The 14,924-nt window shown below is 49.4% G+C and overlaps 2 protein-coding genes across 2 annotated transcripts; both read left to right on the top strand.

The window, feature by feature from the left end:
- The first annotated feature begins 3,369 nt into the window (after nucleotides 1-3,369).
- LOC127331912 (uncharacterized) lies at nucleotides 3,370-5,970 on the top strand. The gene is made up of 5 exons (XM_051358144.1): nucleotides 3,370-3,514; nucleotides 3,605-3,702; nucleotides 4,256-4,355; nucleotides 4,947-5,129; nucleotides 5,639-5,970. The coding sequence occupies exons 1-5, from the start codon at nucleotides 3,455-3,457 to the stop codon at nucleotides 5,759-5,761; spliced, it is 564 nt and encodes a 187-aa protein (XP_051214104.1). The 5' UTR covers nucleotides 3,370-3,454; the 3' UTR covers nucleotides 5,762-5,970.
- Nucleotides 5,971-10,354: 4,384 nt separating this feature from the next.
- On the top strand, nucleotides 10,355-14,669 carry LOC127331909 (putative SWI/SNF-related matrix-associated actin-dependent regulator of chromatin subfamily A member 3-like 1). The gene is made up of 3 exons (XM_051358138.2): nucleotides 10,355-11,784; nucleotides 12,207-12,513; nucleotides 13,503-14,669. The coding sequence occupies exons 1-3, from the start codon at nucleotides 10,447-10,449 to the stop codon at nucleotides 14,315-14,317; spliced, it is 2,460 nt and encodes an 819-aa protein (XP_051214098.1). The 5' UTR covers nucleotides 10,355-10,446; the 3' UTR covers nucleotides 14,318-14,669.
- The last annotated feature ends 255 nt before the right edge of the window (nucleotides 14,670-14,924 follow it).

Raw genomic sequence — 14,924 nt, 5'->3', positions numbered from 1 at the left:
CTGCTACTTCTTGGTCCCCCGCAGGCACCTCATCTTCCTCTGTATCGACCATGACTACTGCATGCTTGAACTTGTCTTGGTACAGGTCTGGGTGGCGCTGTTCATATGCTGATAGTTTCTGAACCATGTGCGCCGCCGAGGGATAATCCGCTTGGGAGGCCATGTCCTTGAGCTGCGTTGCAAGGCCAGCCATCGCCAACTCGATCGCTTCCTTTTCAGCTTATACGAACCGAATAACATCGGTTCCTAAGATTCCCGAAGCGCTGGATGTACTCGTCACCTGTTTCTCCGCGCTTCGACGTAGTTGTGCTAGATCGGCAATGCTAGACTCGGAAGCTTCGAATGGTATTGCGTATGGAATTGTTCTTCCAATTGCTTCCAAGACCGGATGGAGTTTGTCGGGCAGAGAGGTGTACCATCCAAAAGCCGATCCCGTGAGGGACTCGTGAAAAGAGCCTCACGCGTAGCTGATCCGACACCGGCCGGTCCTAGTTGCGCCAAATATCGGCCGACGTGCTCGATGGAGCTGGAGCCATCCGATCCACCGAATTTGGAGAAGTCGTGGAGCCGATATTTAGGTGGCAGCGGGATCATCTCGTACTGCTGTGGTACGGCTTGGAATAGCCGATTGCCCTTCTTTTTCGGCACCATGCCGAATCGGTCTCTCGCATGGTACTGATCTGATCCGCCGTGGCGGCCGCGAAGTTGCACTCGAAGGTTCGCCGGGCGGCGTACTTAGCCAGCCATGCTTGCTTTTCCAGCTCGAGCCAACCGCAGAGCCGGGCTCGGGAGTTTCGTCGGGGTGGCGTACTTAGTTAGCCACGCCCGCTTCTCAAGCTCGTTGCCGACGTTTCTCCCGTTTTCGCCGGAGTCCCCGATGTTGTGGCCTGGTTTGAGAGTGCCCGCTTGCCACACAACCGGCACATACGTGCACGCGTATCCTTGAGGGATCTCCTTAGGCGCCTCGGTCAAGAATCGGTAGTCACTAGGATCACCACCAATCTTGTAGACGACGAATGCCGGTGTAGCCGGCACTTTCAGTGGTGCCGCCAACGCATATGGCAGCGGTGGACGGGATCGGAGCGGCAACTCTCCTTGATGCGTCCCGAGAGCTGGTCCCGACGGCGAGTACCGGTGGCTCATGATCTCCTCGGATCACGCGCAGAGCGAGACGCTCCAACACGTTGACCAGGTTTTCGCAGTGGCGGTGTAGCGAGTGAGCCACCAAGTAGTTGATCTCGTGCCGTAGGCCCCCGGTGCGTTCCTCCGACGGGGCAGAGAGATCTATCCCATCGAGTGCACCTTGCGGTGAGAATCCCTTCCATCTCGATGCCATGGGAACGGGTTCTTCCGGAAAGAGCCGATGAGGTCTGGCTTCGAGGGTGACCTTGATCTCGTCGTATCTCTTCTTGAGCTCGTCAGCAGCTCCTCGTAGGTGATCGGCGTGCCATCCGCCGCCATCTCGATGTAGATGGCGATGTGGTTGATGTAGACGATTGTCCCACCGGCGTGCTGCATGTGTTGCTCGCCAAAACCCACCGGCGGCGCGGCCCGGCAACACGGTAGAGCCGGAAGAGCCTAGAGCCGCGGCCGGCCGAGACCCCTCCGAGCGACGGCCCGCAATGCTCTTCTCGTCACACGCGGCGATGCGAAGTGCAAGGCGTGCCACCTGACCTATACCTGGTCGTGAAGGTGATGGGGATGCCTCGCTAGTTCCCGCATGGCATACACGTAAACGTTAAATACGAGCCTCGATCGGCTCAAAGTTATCCCGTGAATCGGCTCAAAGAGCCGATTCACCCATGATCCGTACGGGGTGCACGAATACTTGGTGATCCTGCTTGATCAAGATATAGCTAATGAGATCTACGACGATTTAGGGTTTTCACCGCATAATCGGATCATCCTACTCCAGGTTGGGCCTCGCGGCCACGCACGGTGCTCATAAGCCGATCCTAAACAAGGCCTAAAAACCAACATGACGTTGATCCTCGGAACATCCTGTTTAGGACTTGCGAACGCCACCCTACGTGCCGCTGGATCCTCCACCCCTTTGTAAGGCCTAACTATTGCAGATATTAAACTAATCCTTGCAGAGCAAGGAGCAATCGTAACGGATCAGATCTACTAGATGATGAACAAGCAGGGTGCCGCCCCCACGCCTGAGATAGGCGTGAGGGCGGCTAGACATGCAAGGGCTGCACTACGTAAGCATATTATACGAAGAGCTATGCTAACCCTAACACATCTATGATAACTACGTTGCTCGCCATCAAAGACGCTTCAGTACGAGCAACGCATGAACAACGTGGAGCTTGTGCTGCCTAGATCGCAAGATGCGATCTAGGCAGCATGTCGCTTACCTGATTGAAACCCTCGAGATGAAGGAGTTGGCGATGCGCCGAGATTGGTTTGTTTTGGGTTGAACGTGAGTTGTTGTTTATTCCATAAACCCTAGATACATATTTATAGTCCAGCGGACTTTCTAATCGTGGGAATAGTCCCAACCGGGCACGGGCCCAAATCTAACTAACCGATACGTATCCTACTATGTTACAGATACAAGGGCAAACTAGCCTAAACTTGCTAAGCAAGGCCGATTCACGTATATTCTTCAACATAAAATCTTCAAGTCCACCTTGGTCGCGGCCCACCTCTGACTCGGTCAAATTCTGGTGATAACACATGCCCCCCTGGTTTTGGAATTGGTAATTCCAAAATCACTCCTTCGTCGGGTCATGTCGTGGCAGAACCGTCGCAGTATCCTTCATCATGATGTCCTGCCTTCTCAACTTCTCCGCGTGATCTGGCAGTTTTTTTTTCTGTTTCCTTTTTTACTTTTATTTTCAGATTCGAAAAAAAGAAATATTTAAAAAAAAAATTAAAAAATGTTCAAATATAAAAAACCGTTCAAAATCTGAAAACCGTTCAAATTTAAAAATCGTTCAAACATGAAAAATGTTCAAATTTAAAATTCGTTCAAATTTAAAAACCGTTCAAATTTAAAAATCGTTCAAACTTGAAAATTGTTTAAACATGAAAATTATTCATATTTAAAAACCGTTCAAACATGAAAATGTTCAAATTTTGAAAAATATAATGTTTGAAAAATATTCAAAATATAAAATCGTTCAAATTTTAAAACTGTTGAATTTTAAAATGTTCATATTTTTGAAAAAAATCTTGAAAAATAATTTCATAAAAAATGTTAGATTTTGAAAAAGAAAAATATTAATAACAGAAAAAAAAACAGAAGAAAGAGAAGAAGAAAAAAAGGAAAAAAAATCGTACCTGAGCTAATGGGCCGCGGCCCAAACTACCCGACCTGGTCGCTGGGGGTGTCGGCGTATAGCAGTTCCCCCCAATATGGCCTATAACGGCCCCCCATTTCCGATCTCTCTCACCCGCCACCACCGCCACCGCGAGCTAGTGGCCGCCGGCAGCGATCTCGGCGATGCCGCCTCTCACGACTCCCAAGTCGGGCGACGCCCTCTTCGCCAGCGTCGAGCGCGTGGTAAGCTTCCGAACCCCATAACTAGCCTGTTCGCCCGTTAGATCTGCCCCCTCACTGATCTGGTTTCGCTGGTTCATTGTTGCTCTGCAGAACGCGGAGCTCTTCACGCTCACATACGGCGCTATCGTGCGGCAGCTCCTCACGGATCTGGAGGAGGTCGAGGAGGTCAACAAGCAGCTTGATCAGATGTAGGCCCGCTCCCCTTGTTCATCTATTTCTAACTTTCTGGGAAAATTCAGAAACTTCTCATGGGGGTCTATTTGATGGAGTACGTGGATGATCTTGATCTAGGAGTAGAAATCTGGGAATTTGCTATGGACTTCTCACCCAAGTCAACTGAAGTGCGTTTAGTGTGTGAATGTAGTTTTGTTTTTGTCGCTATGGTGCTGTCATTGTTGGCGTGGCAACACATAATTCACGTACGTACCATTGTTCAATGGATGAAGCAGAATTGTGCAATTGCATTGTATATTGAGGATTCGTGGACTTAGGGATTAGGCTCTTCCATCCATGCACTGTTGTAGATGACCTTATAGCAATCACTGATAGAGGAAAGATGGCAAGCTAGATCTGATGTAGAATCACATATGACGTGCCGATATGTCTCCTAATGTGATTGCTGTTTACAGACTTTCTAGCGAATTAAGCAATATACCTGTTGGCAGTGGCAGCCATACGATTTGCCGTGTCTGAACCTCGCGCACAGGCTCTTCATACGTGTTATACTCTTTTATTTTTCAGGGGTTATAATATTGGAACTCGATTGGTGGATGAATTCCTAGCCAAGTCAAATGTATCAACGTGTGTTGACTTCAAGGAGACTGCTGATACCATAGCGAAGGTCTACTGTTATTCTTTCTGTACTTCATGAAATTAGCACAGATGTAATGCATCCCATAGTTACTGAGTATGTTTCCCTTATGCATATTTCCTACACTTGTATGGAAAAACGTTCACAGGGGGGCAGAAAGACTCAATCATACAGATGTTTAATATATGTTTTGCATCTGGAACCATAAGTATGTTTCATATTATTGCTATTGCATATTATTTATCCAACAGAAGTTTCAAGAGCATAGCAGTTTTCCCATTGCATAACAGTGTTTTCGGTTTTATTAGATGTAGGCACTCAGCTGTGTTTTTATCCATTGATAGCATTCTTTCCTGCTGCACAGTGCACAGTGATACATCACTTAGGGACATTTGATGCCTACTCTTACTTCACCAGATTCTACATATATTGTGTTAGCTCATTTGTTTTATATATATCTCAACTTGTTCATTACTGAAGGTCCAGGGTTCATCACCATATCTCCAAGATGCCACTCATTTTCTTACTAGAACTGTCAAACTTGTGGGCTATCTGATTTCCCCTTCCGTTTTATCCTCCTTATGGCTTTATGGTCTGACATTTTTTACATTTTTAAAACAGCTTGGATTCAAAATGTTCCTGGGAGTGACTGCAACGGTAACCAATTGGGATGCTGAGGGTACAACATGCAGCTTTGTATTGGAGGACAACCCACTTGTAGATTTTGTTGAGCTTCCTGATACTTGCCAAGGTCTTCAGTATTGCAATGTTCTGAGTGGAGTTATTAGAGGAGCACTGGAAATGGTTTGTCTTCTATAACTGGCATCTTTTATATTTTTCTCTTGTCAAACTGATGATGAATAAATATGTTCTTATATTTGGAAGAACATATATTTTACAAAACGAAGCTGGGGTCCCTGAACCTTATGCCTCTATGTAGTAACTAAACAAAGATAATATGCACCTTTTCCCCTTGCGAGTTGAATGATGTTGATATCCTGATTTAAACGCACATCATGGCGAATTTATTGAAACCACTGGTATGGTACCACATAATTGTCTGCTCTAATATGGAGTATTATCTTTTTATTAAATGAAAATGATGTAGTAGGGGCCCCTTCGCTAATGTTTTTCCGTAAAAAAGTATGGACTATTATCCACTGGTGTTCTAATAACTATTAGTTGCAGTGTTTTAATGGAACTGTCTACTAGCAGCTTTTGATAATTGTAGATATGTGTTCCAGTACTATGATCTTACTAGTCCCTGAAATCTTTCATCATCTGCTGCTCTAATCTAATTGCTTGTGGTTTAGGTTTCCATGAAAACAGAGGTCACATGGGTCCGCGATATGCTTCGTGGGGATGACGCCTATGAGATGCGAGTGAAGCTCACCAAGCAAGTCCCAGAGGAATACCCCTACAAGGATGACGACTAGTTTCTTCTTAGGGATAGTTTATGCCACACTGTGTTGCTCGTTTTACTTCCGTGTTGAGTTCCTCCGTGGCTGTAATTTTGGTATGACATGATTTTTGCATGAGGTACCTGTGCATTATATTTTGCAGCTCTACTGCGTACCGTTGATGTGTTTTAAATATATTGTATGTATACTTTTCCTGCTTTGGATCAGTGAGATAAATTTGTTCAGATCAACTGTGCTGACGATGTGATTTCCTACCACATTGCAAGGAAATGATGTATTTTTACTCTGCTTACCTGCCAAGCCTATCCGAAACAATTTGTCCAAAGAAAGATAATTTCAAAACAAATAAGTAGAACTGATATTACTTTTCTACAAATAAGTATAAGTACTTGGCATACTGTTCGTTGTCTGCAAGAAGTCGATAGCCCTACCTAGCAAGTTAGGTTAGAATAGTTGCACCAAACCGGAGCGTGAAGATCGTCTTCATCTGAGCATAATTCGTGATCGGGGTCCCGATGTAAGGACGATGCCTCGGTTAGCGCTGCAATCCACAAGGAAGAACTATTAGTGCGGACGACATTCACGTATAGATCTATGAAGGAACTCAATGAGGCTTACTACCTGAATGTACTCGTTCGCCGTATCTTCATCAACAGCATAGAAGTAGCAACCATCTTCGCTCCAGTCCAAAATGTGATATGTTTTCATCTTCAGTATGATGTTCCACTTGGTCTCCCAGTTTCTGATGTGGTTGTAGAGCTGAAAAGTGGTCACATGTATGCAAACGAATGCAGGCAGCAACTACCTTCTTCATCTGCTCTTTTGAATCCCATGTTGAAACAGACGCCGCTACGGACGAGCTGAACCAACCGGTTGAGTACAAACTCTGAAAACTCCGATTTCCAAACCATGGCTGGTTTGCATGAAATCAGACATTGCTCAGCATTGATAGAAGGAGCAGAAAGATCAGAGAAGCCCAATGATATGATCGCCTACATGACAAATACTAGCGGATCAATAAACTACCGCTAGCACATCTACATCCTTAAGCGGTACCACTAGCAGATCAAGGAACTACCACTGCCCACATCCACGTCCTTAAGCAGTACCAGTACCACATCAATGAACTACCACTACCGCATCCACATCCTTAAGCAATACCACATCAATGAAGAGCGAGAAAAGTAAGACCGACCCACAGTCAGAGGAGCCACACGCAGCACCGACGTCGAGGAAGCAGGGGACCCTAGCGAAGATGCAGGTAGCACCAGCGTCCCAGTGGTAGAGTCAGATGCAACCTAGACAACCTCCACAACCTTGACCAGGGACGAAGGAATGTCCTACAATGAATTCGTTCAGATCCCCTTGTGTACCCACAAGATCTAGATCTAAGTCCAGGGTTTGCAGAAGCTTACTACAACCGAAGTCATCGATGCAGAGGAAGAGGACGACCATCCGCGACCAATACCCGCCGCCACAGCCACCGTCGCCGCCGCAAGCCTCACCGACCGTGCGGGTGAGGTAGAGCCGACCATGTCGTTAGATCGGGAAGGGTGGATGAGCTCGAAATGGGAGGAAATGGGGGATTTGAATTTGGCGATGAGAGAGCCGCCCCTATATACGGTGGCGAAATTTCAAGCATGGTGACCGAATTCATCCCGCCAATATTCCTCATCCCCCGCGAGCTCGCGCCATCTTCTGCGAAAAACGCGGTATTCTAGAGTTCTACCGAAGTGGAGGACAGGGATCAGGTGACATGCAGACAGCATGTCACGCTGCAACATGCACCCTCCCCGATGCTCTCCAAACCTCATCCAAAGGCCCAGAATGATCCAAGGTAAAAAAGATCCCAGGACCAATCCTCACACGGAACCAACACAGGCGCGTGCGTGTTCTAGTCTCAGGGCATCTCTAACTGCATGACACCGGGCCGAAAAATACGTCTGGTACCACCTTTAGCAGAGCGATGCAAAGTGACCAGGTCGGCGGCGATACAAACCTGGTCCAAATATGTGCCTCAGATCCGTCTCTGCGGACGCTGTGCAGACGCGCAAAGTGCCCGCTCGCGTCTGGCGGACGTTTCGTCTGGCCGGCCTGGCAGTGCCCAGCGTCGATGCATCTTCTTCGCTAGTATTGGCGCCGAGGCGTCGCTTCGGCAGTCTACGGCCGCGTAAATGGCGATGCCTCTTGCAAGCACTGCTGCAGCCTCGCGTTGGCGGCGTCGTCCTTGAGCGTCTCGAAGGACTCGACTATAGCCCTCTGCTCCGCCGCCCTCTCCTCCGGGGTAGGCGCATCAGGGTCATCGGAAGACCATGATATGTCGGAGTCAGAGTCCTCTGCGGCTGCGGCGGCCGCCACCCTGCGCTGTTCCAGCTCGGCGTCGACCGCCGCATGGGCGCCCGCTCCTCCTCTGGTTCCTTATCCGCTTCAGCCAGGGCCTCGGCGTCCCTGACCGGGTCGAGGAGGTCGGTGTTGTCGTCGGAGTCGAACTTCTCGTCGGAGCTCGAGGCCGGGGGAGGAGGAGGTGGAGGTGGAGGTGGAGGTGGAGGCGCGGCAACCTGGCCGCTGCCGGCGCTGCTCATGGTGGCTCCGGCGGAGGCTGAGCGGCAGCGGCGCTACGGTGGAGGTTGTGCGGCGGCTAGGATTTGTGGGGAGGAGATGAGATGCTCGCGCCCTGTTTATATAGATCGGAGGCAGGGCGACGGCCGCGGCACGCGTGACATCGCCATTACTTCGTGCGCAGAGGTAAGCGGCGGCCGCGCGCCACGCGAGGCATCGCCATTACTTCGTGCGCAGAGGTAGGCGGCGGCCGCGCGCGCACGCGAGGCATCGCCATTACTTCGTGCGCAGAGGTAGGCGGCGGCCGCGCGCCACGCGGATTGGTTCTGGGATCTTTTTTGCCATGGATCATTCTGGACCTTTGGATGAGATTTGGAGGGCATCGGGGAGGGTGCATGTTGCAGCGTGACATGCTGTATGCATGTCACCTGATCCCTGTCCCGGAGTGGAATGGTTTGTTAGAAACGGCCGAACCGAGAGACATTAGAGCATCTCCAGTCGCGTCCCCCAAACCGTCCCCCAAAGGGATTTGGGGCGCGCCGGACAGAAAATGTGTTCCAGCCGCGTCCCCCAAAGCCCTTTTTTGTCCGGCGCGCCCCTATACGGTGTCCGGCGCCCCGAGCCCGTCCCCGTCCCACAGGGGACGCTCCGGGGACGCCGGACACAACGAAAAGCGAGGCGGGGAGTGGTGGGGCCGACCCGTCAGCGGCACAATTAATTTAAACCTAACCGTCGCCTACCTCGCGACGGAAGTTATTGGCGCGCAGCGACGGTGCAGTTCCCGCAGAGGGCGCAGCGACGCGTCCCGTCGCGCCTAGCTCTGCGTGCCGGCGTTAATGAGCGCCACCGCTCCTCCGCCTCCCTCCGGCCTATAAAAAGGGGCGCCTCTCATCGTCCCTCTCACACACAAACCCTAGCGCCTCTCTCCCAAACCCTAGCCGCCACCATCTCTCAACAAGACTCGACGCTATGTCTGGTAGAGGCGGAGGCCGACCTCGCGGCCGCGGCCGTGGTCGTGGTCGTGGTCGTGGCCGCGGCATAGCTGAACGCTCGCCGTCGCCTCCCACGCCGTCGTCTTCATCGTCGGAGATGGACGTGGAGCCGGACGTCCTGTTCGAGTTCGTCCACGTCCTCGCGGCGACCCGCGCGGCATCCGCAGGTCGCCGACTCCTTCGCCGAGCACGTCGGCGGCGTACGCCCGCGCACGATGCATCTGCGGGAGCATTCGTGCGGCCATCGCCGGTGGATCGTCAAGGCGATCTACGACGCGCGCGGCAAGATGTACCTCAACATCGGCTGGGAGACGTTCGCGCGCCACCACAGCCTCGAAGCCGGCTACAACCTCGTGTTCTCCTACATCGGCAAAAGAGACAAGAGCGTCAAGGACTTCGACGAGAGGCGCCGCCTCCGGACTACCACGTCGACAAGGACTCCCACGACGACAGCACCGACGAGGAGGACGACTGAATGAGTGTTGTTTCTTCGCAGCGAATACGTGCACGGAGGTTTCTGCCTGTTCGCCTCATCGGTAGAACCAACAAGGGCACCATCCTCCCGCTGGATTTTCCAGTTTAGGTGACTGGGTGTGCCCTCGAGTGTTCTTTCTTAGCAGCGAACACAGGAAACCTTCGATGCACGGCCTAGTTAGGTTTAGTTTCTTTGCAACATTTTATATTTGTGTTCACGACGGTTCAAACTATGTATTAGTTTGTGGAAAACCACGTTCCCAATTATGTTTTCGTGTAAACCACGTTTCCAATTATGTATTAGTTTGTGGAAATTGAAATAAAAATGCCAGAAAAATTATTTTAAATGTTTGGGGGCGGCGTTTGGGGGACGCGGCTGGGAAGCGACGTCCCCCAAACACGGCACAAACGAAACACGTCCCCCAAACGCTCGATCCGACGCGGTTTGGGGGACGGTTTGGGAGACGCGACTGGAGATGCTCTTAGCGTGGCTCGCCAAAAACGATGCGAGTCAAGGGGCGCGATGCGAGTCAAGGGGCGCTGGTAATGGGAGCAACCAATCAGGCCTGTATGTCCTAAAAGAAATCCCCACTCATTGCCCTAGCCCAAACCCCTCTCGACCTTTCCGCACACGCCGCCTTTCAGTTTCAAACCCCTCCCAACTCAGCCGCCGCCATGGCCGCCTCCTCCTCCCGCGGCGGCGGCGACGACGACGAGCCCTACCTCCTGGGCTTACTCGTCACCAAGATCGTCGGCCTCCACCACTACAGCGGCACCATCACCGGCCGCGCGAACGTCACCCTCGTCCGCGAGCCCCTCAACCCTCACGACGACAACGCCATCGCCGTCCACAACAACCGCGGCGTCAAGGCCGGTCACATCGAGCGCCGCGCAGCCAGTGCCCTCGCCCCGCTCCTCGATTCGCTCCTCATCGCCAACAACATCGCCATCGTGCCCAAGGCCCCTTCCTCCAAGAACGGCGGCAAGCCCTACAGCCTCATCTGCCAGGTACACATCTTCGCCCGCCCAGCCGCCGCCGAAACTGTGAAGAAGGCTATCAAGGACAAGGGCCTCGCCCTCGTCGCCCCCAATAACCCCGAGTTCTTCTTCTCCGAGTCCGCCTTCGTGCAAGAACGGACCAAGAAATCCGACCGGGATGTCGATAAGCTGTTCGCGCATGTGGGGAAGGACGGCGACTGCCGCCGGATTGAGCCCATGGAGGCGCCGGAGGATGTGGTGCTGTCGGCCCTGTTCCAGCACCAGAAGGAAGCTCTGGGATGGCTGGTGCACCGGGAGGAGTCCTGCGACCTGCCACCATTCTGGGAAGAAGATAAAGATGGGGGATACAAGAATGTGCTTACAACCCAGGATGCCAAGGAGCGGCCGGCACCACTGAGAGGCGGGATTTTCGCCGATGATATGGGGCTTGGCAAGACGCTCACTCTGCTCTCATTGATTGCCAGAAGCAAAGCCCCCAATGTGGGGGTAAAGAAGACGAACAAAGGGGCTAAAAGGAGGAAGATTGATGCTGCTGAGGAGGGATCACGGACTACACTTGTGGTATGCCCGCCCTCGGTGTTCTCGTCTTGGGTGACACAGCTGGAGGAGCACACCAAGGCAGGAAGCTTGAAGGTGTATATGTATCATGGAGAGCGGACAAATGATAAGAATGTGCTGCTGAAGTATGACATTGTGATTACCACTTACAGCATCTTGGGCACGGAATTTGGCCAGGAGGGCTCGCCGGTGAATGATATTGAGTGGTTCCGGGTGATTCTGGATGAGGCCCATGTGATCAAGAACTCTGCAGCTCGGCAGACTAAGGCGGTTACTGCTTTGAATGCACAGAGGCGGTGGGTAGTCACTGGGACACCAATCCAGAACAGCTCGTTGGATTTGTACCCGCTCATGGCATTTTTGAAGTTCGAGCCTTTTTCATTTAAGAGCTATTGGCAGAGCTTGATCCAGCGCCCCCTAGGGAAAGGGGATAAGGCTGGGTTGTCACGATTACAAGTAAGTTAGGACGGTTGTCCCTCTCTCACCCCATTACTCTGTTTTTGTCATTCCACAGTTTTAGAACTACTAGTAAATATTGCCAGTTGAATCAGATGTTTCTCAACAGTGGCAGGTGATCACTGGTAAACCTGCTTCTAGAGTTAGAAAGTTAAGTCACTATGTTCGTTTGCTTGCAATCTTTATGTTCTGATAGCTTTTGGTCCTGTAATCTGTATATGCTCTTGCACATCAGACTCTCCTACTACTTGCCATAACTCATCAAACTGCCTTACATGTATATTATTTTGTTTTGATTATGCTGATTCTACCATCAATGTCGGTCGATCTTCTTATGGGGAGAATAATGAGTATTTTTATAACGGTGTTGGAAAGGGAGTCAAACATATCTGCAATGTAAATTTGTTGTCTGTTTATTGTAGAACCTCCTAGGTGCTATCTCACTGCGCAGAACAAAAGATGCAGAGAGTGGAAGTAAGAGTGTGGTTGCCCTTCCACCTAAAACTGTTGTAGCATGTTACATTGAACTTTCTACGGAGGAACGGGAGTACTATGATCAGATGGAAATGGAAGGGAGAAACAAAATGCTGGAGTTTGGTGACAGAGAATCGATTTTGCGTAACTACTCAACCGTGCTGTTTTTCATTCTGAGGCTCCGCCAGCTCTGCAACGATGTAGCACTGTGCCCTATTGACATGAAGTCATGGTTTCCTACTAGCTCTTTTGAAGGTATATAGGATTATGTTTTTGTGTTCACTATTCATGCTTTATGTTATTGGTATAATAAATTAATAATCCATAATTCAATCTTTTTGTCACATATGAAAAGTGTAACGATTTAAATTGATTCATGTTGTTTCTAAAGAAGTATCACATCTGTGTTGTTGTATATTGGTATTTAAATGAAGCTCCATCTTACTTTCTCTGAAAGTAGACCATCGTACTGTACTAGCATCCAACTAGCAACTACTGATTACTGAAGTCCTGTTGGTTTATCTATTCAAAATGAAACCAATGTCAGTAAGTCCATTGGTAGTTCATTTAATAAATAATAATTATGTTGTATTGCAACGCTTCTGTTATTTGTATAAGCTACATTGTGTGCCAATCTTGCAGATGAACTGTGATTATTTTTCACCGAAACCGGATATCAATTAGTACTCTATACTAGTCCTGGTAACATTGCTTATGAACCTTTGTAAGACGCTGAATACATTTGTTAATTCAGTAATATACCTGGACCTTGCAGAAAATTCCTTTGTATTATCAGGGCCGGCAAAAAACTTAAGGTTTTATCATCCACAAAATATCAGATCAAGCTTTTCTAAATCCCCATACCAATTAGGTTGAATGCTTAGGTTTTGTAGTGATCCTTATTTGTGGTATAGGTTGGTTGTACGGAATGCTTTATCAGTAATCATCATACAATTTAACACATGTTTTGGAGTTTGGAAAAATGGAAGTTGCATTTAGTACCAATGTGAAGTACTGTTTTCAGAATTCTTTTTGTTAATTTATTCTACTTTTGGTACTATAATAAATAAGTAATGGTGAAATCAATTGTTCCTATCGCTATTCAGTTATTCTTATTCCTGCATTACTTATCTTATTGTATCTTACCGCAACACAATTGTGTCTATCTCTATCGTTATTCTTGTACTGTACACTGGAAATATCTTTATTCTTACTCATATAGAAATCTGTTGCCCTTGTTGCAGATGTGTCTAAAAACCCAGAGTTGTTGAAGAAGTTAGCCTCATTGGTTGACGATGGAGAGGACTTTGACTGTCCAATTTGCTTATCTCCTCCATCAAAAACTGTGATAACAAGTTGCACTCACATATATTGCCAAACCTGCATCCTAAAAATCCTCAAGAGCTCTAGTTCCCGCTGTCCAATATGTCGGCGGTCTCTATCTAAAGAAGACCTCTTTATTGCTCCGGAGGTACAGCATGCCGATGAAGATGGCTCAGAAAACCTTGGCTCTGACAAACCGCTGTCTTCCAAGGTGCAAGCCCTGCTGGAACTACTGAAGCGTTCGCAGAAGGAGGACCCTTCATCAAAGTCCGTGGTCTTTTCCCAGTTCAGGAAGATGTTGCTTTTGTTGGAAGGGCCTCTCAAGAGAGCAGGCTTCAACATACTGCGCCTCGACGGCTCCATGAGTGCGAAGAAGAGGTCAGATGTTATAAAGCAGTTCGCCGTTGTTGGCCCTGACGCCCCAACTGTGCTGCTGGCCAGCCTGAAGGCTGCAGGAGCTGGCGTGAACCTGACCGCGGCATCGACGGTTTACCTCTTTGACCCCTGGTGGAACCCTGGGGTGGAGGAGCAGGCCATGGACCGGGTGCACCGGATCGGGCAGACGAGAGCGGTGAAGGCAGTGCGTCTGATTGTGAAGGGCAGCATCGAGGAGAGGATCCTGGAGCTGCAAGAGAGGAAGAAGCGGCTGATCAGTGGTGCGTTCGGGAGGAAAGGTGGAGCCAAGGAGAACAAGGAGATGCGCATCGAGGAGCTGCGCATGATGATGGGCTTGTAAGCGGTAGTTCTGGCAGTGGTAAGTTTTGCCCTCTGGTAGCATGTTCTGAATGCGCTATCTGACACAAGTGAACGATAACTTTAGCTCAGATTATGGTGCTGCTACATGCATGTATTTTTGTCCCGTGTGGTGAACATGCACGAGAGCAACGGTGGAGCAGGGAGAGTTGCTAAAGAGCTCCCTGTTTTGCAGAACTTGGCTGTAGCGTCTCATATCAGTGCATGACTAGGGAGTGGTGTATGTGAATTTCCTACAGGGGTGTATGTATATGTATGCCTGTGATGATAAACAGTAACCAGGTTCAGAAAGATCAATGTTCTGTAATTCTGATGTCGTGCGTCCTGTTTGTTGATGATCTAGAGCGTATTATCAGTTCCTTTCTTCTTCACATTTTTTTAATCCTCAAATCCTTGGTTTTCTTGTGCTGATTTTTTCTGATAGAACAAAATTATATCTCAAATCCAGCTGGATACAGAATTTGGTTCGATTTGTTTGAGCTGACAGTGGATACACAATGCCTGTAGAAGTGGTGGTGAATGATTATCCTGGCTTAACCGGGTTGTTGGCTGCAGTCGTCGTGGTGCTGGTTGTGGGTACTTTGGTCAGA

This window comes from Lolium perenne, chromosome 2 (assembly GCF_019359855.2).
Source record: "Lolium perenne isolate Kyuss_39 chromosome 2, Kyuss_2.0, whole genome shotgun sequence".
Taxonomy (NCBI): Eukaryota; Viridiplantae; Streptophyta; class Magnoliopsida; order Poales; family Poaceae; genus Lolium; species Lolium perenne.
Note: the sequence above shows the minus strand (reverse complement) of the source record. Positions and strands in the feature narration are given on the sequence as shown.

Coding starts and splice junctions, on each gene's coding strand:
- LOC127331912 (XM_051358144.1), top strand. CDS start 3,455: ATGCCGCCTCTCACGACTCCCAAGTCGGGCGACGCCCTCTTCGCCAGC. Junction 4,356..4,946: donor CTGCTGATACCATAGCGAAG/GTCTACTGTTAT, acceptor TTTTTAAAACAG/CTTGGATTCAAAATGTTCCT. Junction 5,130..5,638: donor TTAGAGGAGCACTGGAAATG/GTTTGTCTTCTA, acceptor CTTGTGGTTTAG/GTTTCCATGAAAACAGAGGT.
- LOC127331909 (XM_051358138.2), top strand. CDS start 10,447: ATGGCCGCCTCCTCCTCCCGCGGCGGCGGCGACGACGACGAGCCCTAC. Junction 11,785..12,206: donor CTGGGTTGTCACGATTACAA/GTAAGTTAGGAC, acceptor TGTTTATTGTAG/AACCTCCTAGGTGCTATCTC. Junction 12,514..13,502: donor TCCTACTAGCTCTTTTGAAG/GTATATAGGATT, acceptor CCCTTGTTGCAG/ATGTGTCTAAAAACCCAGAG.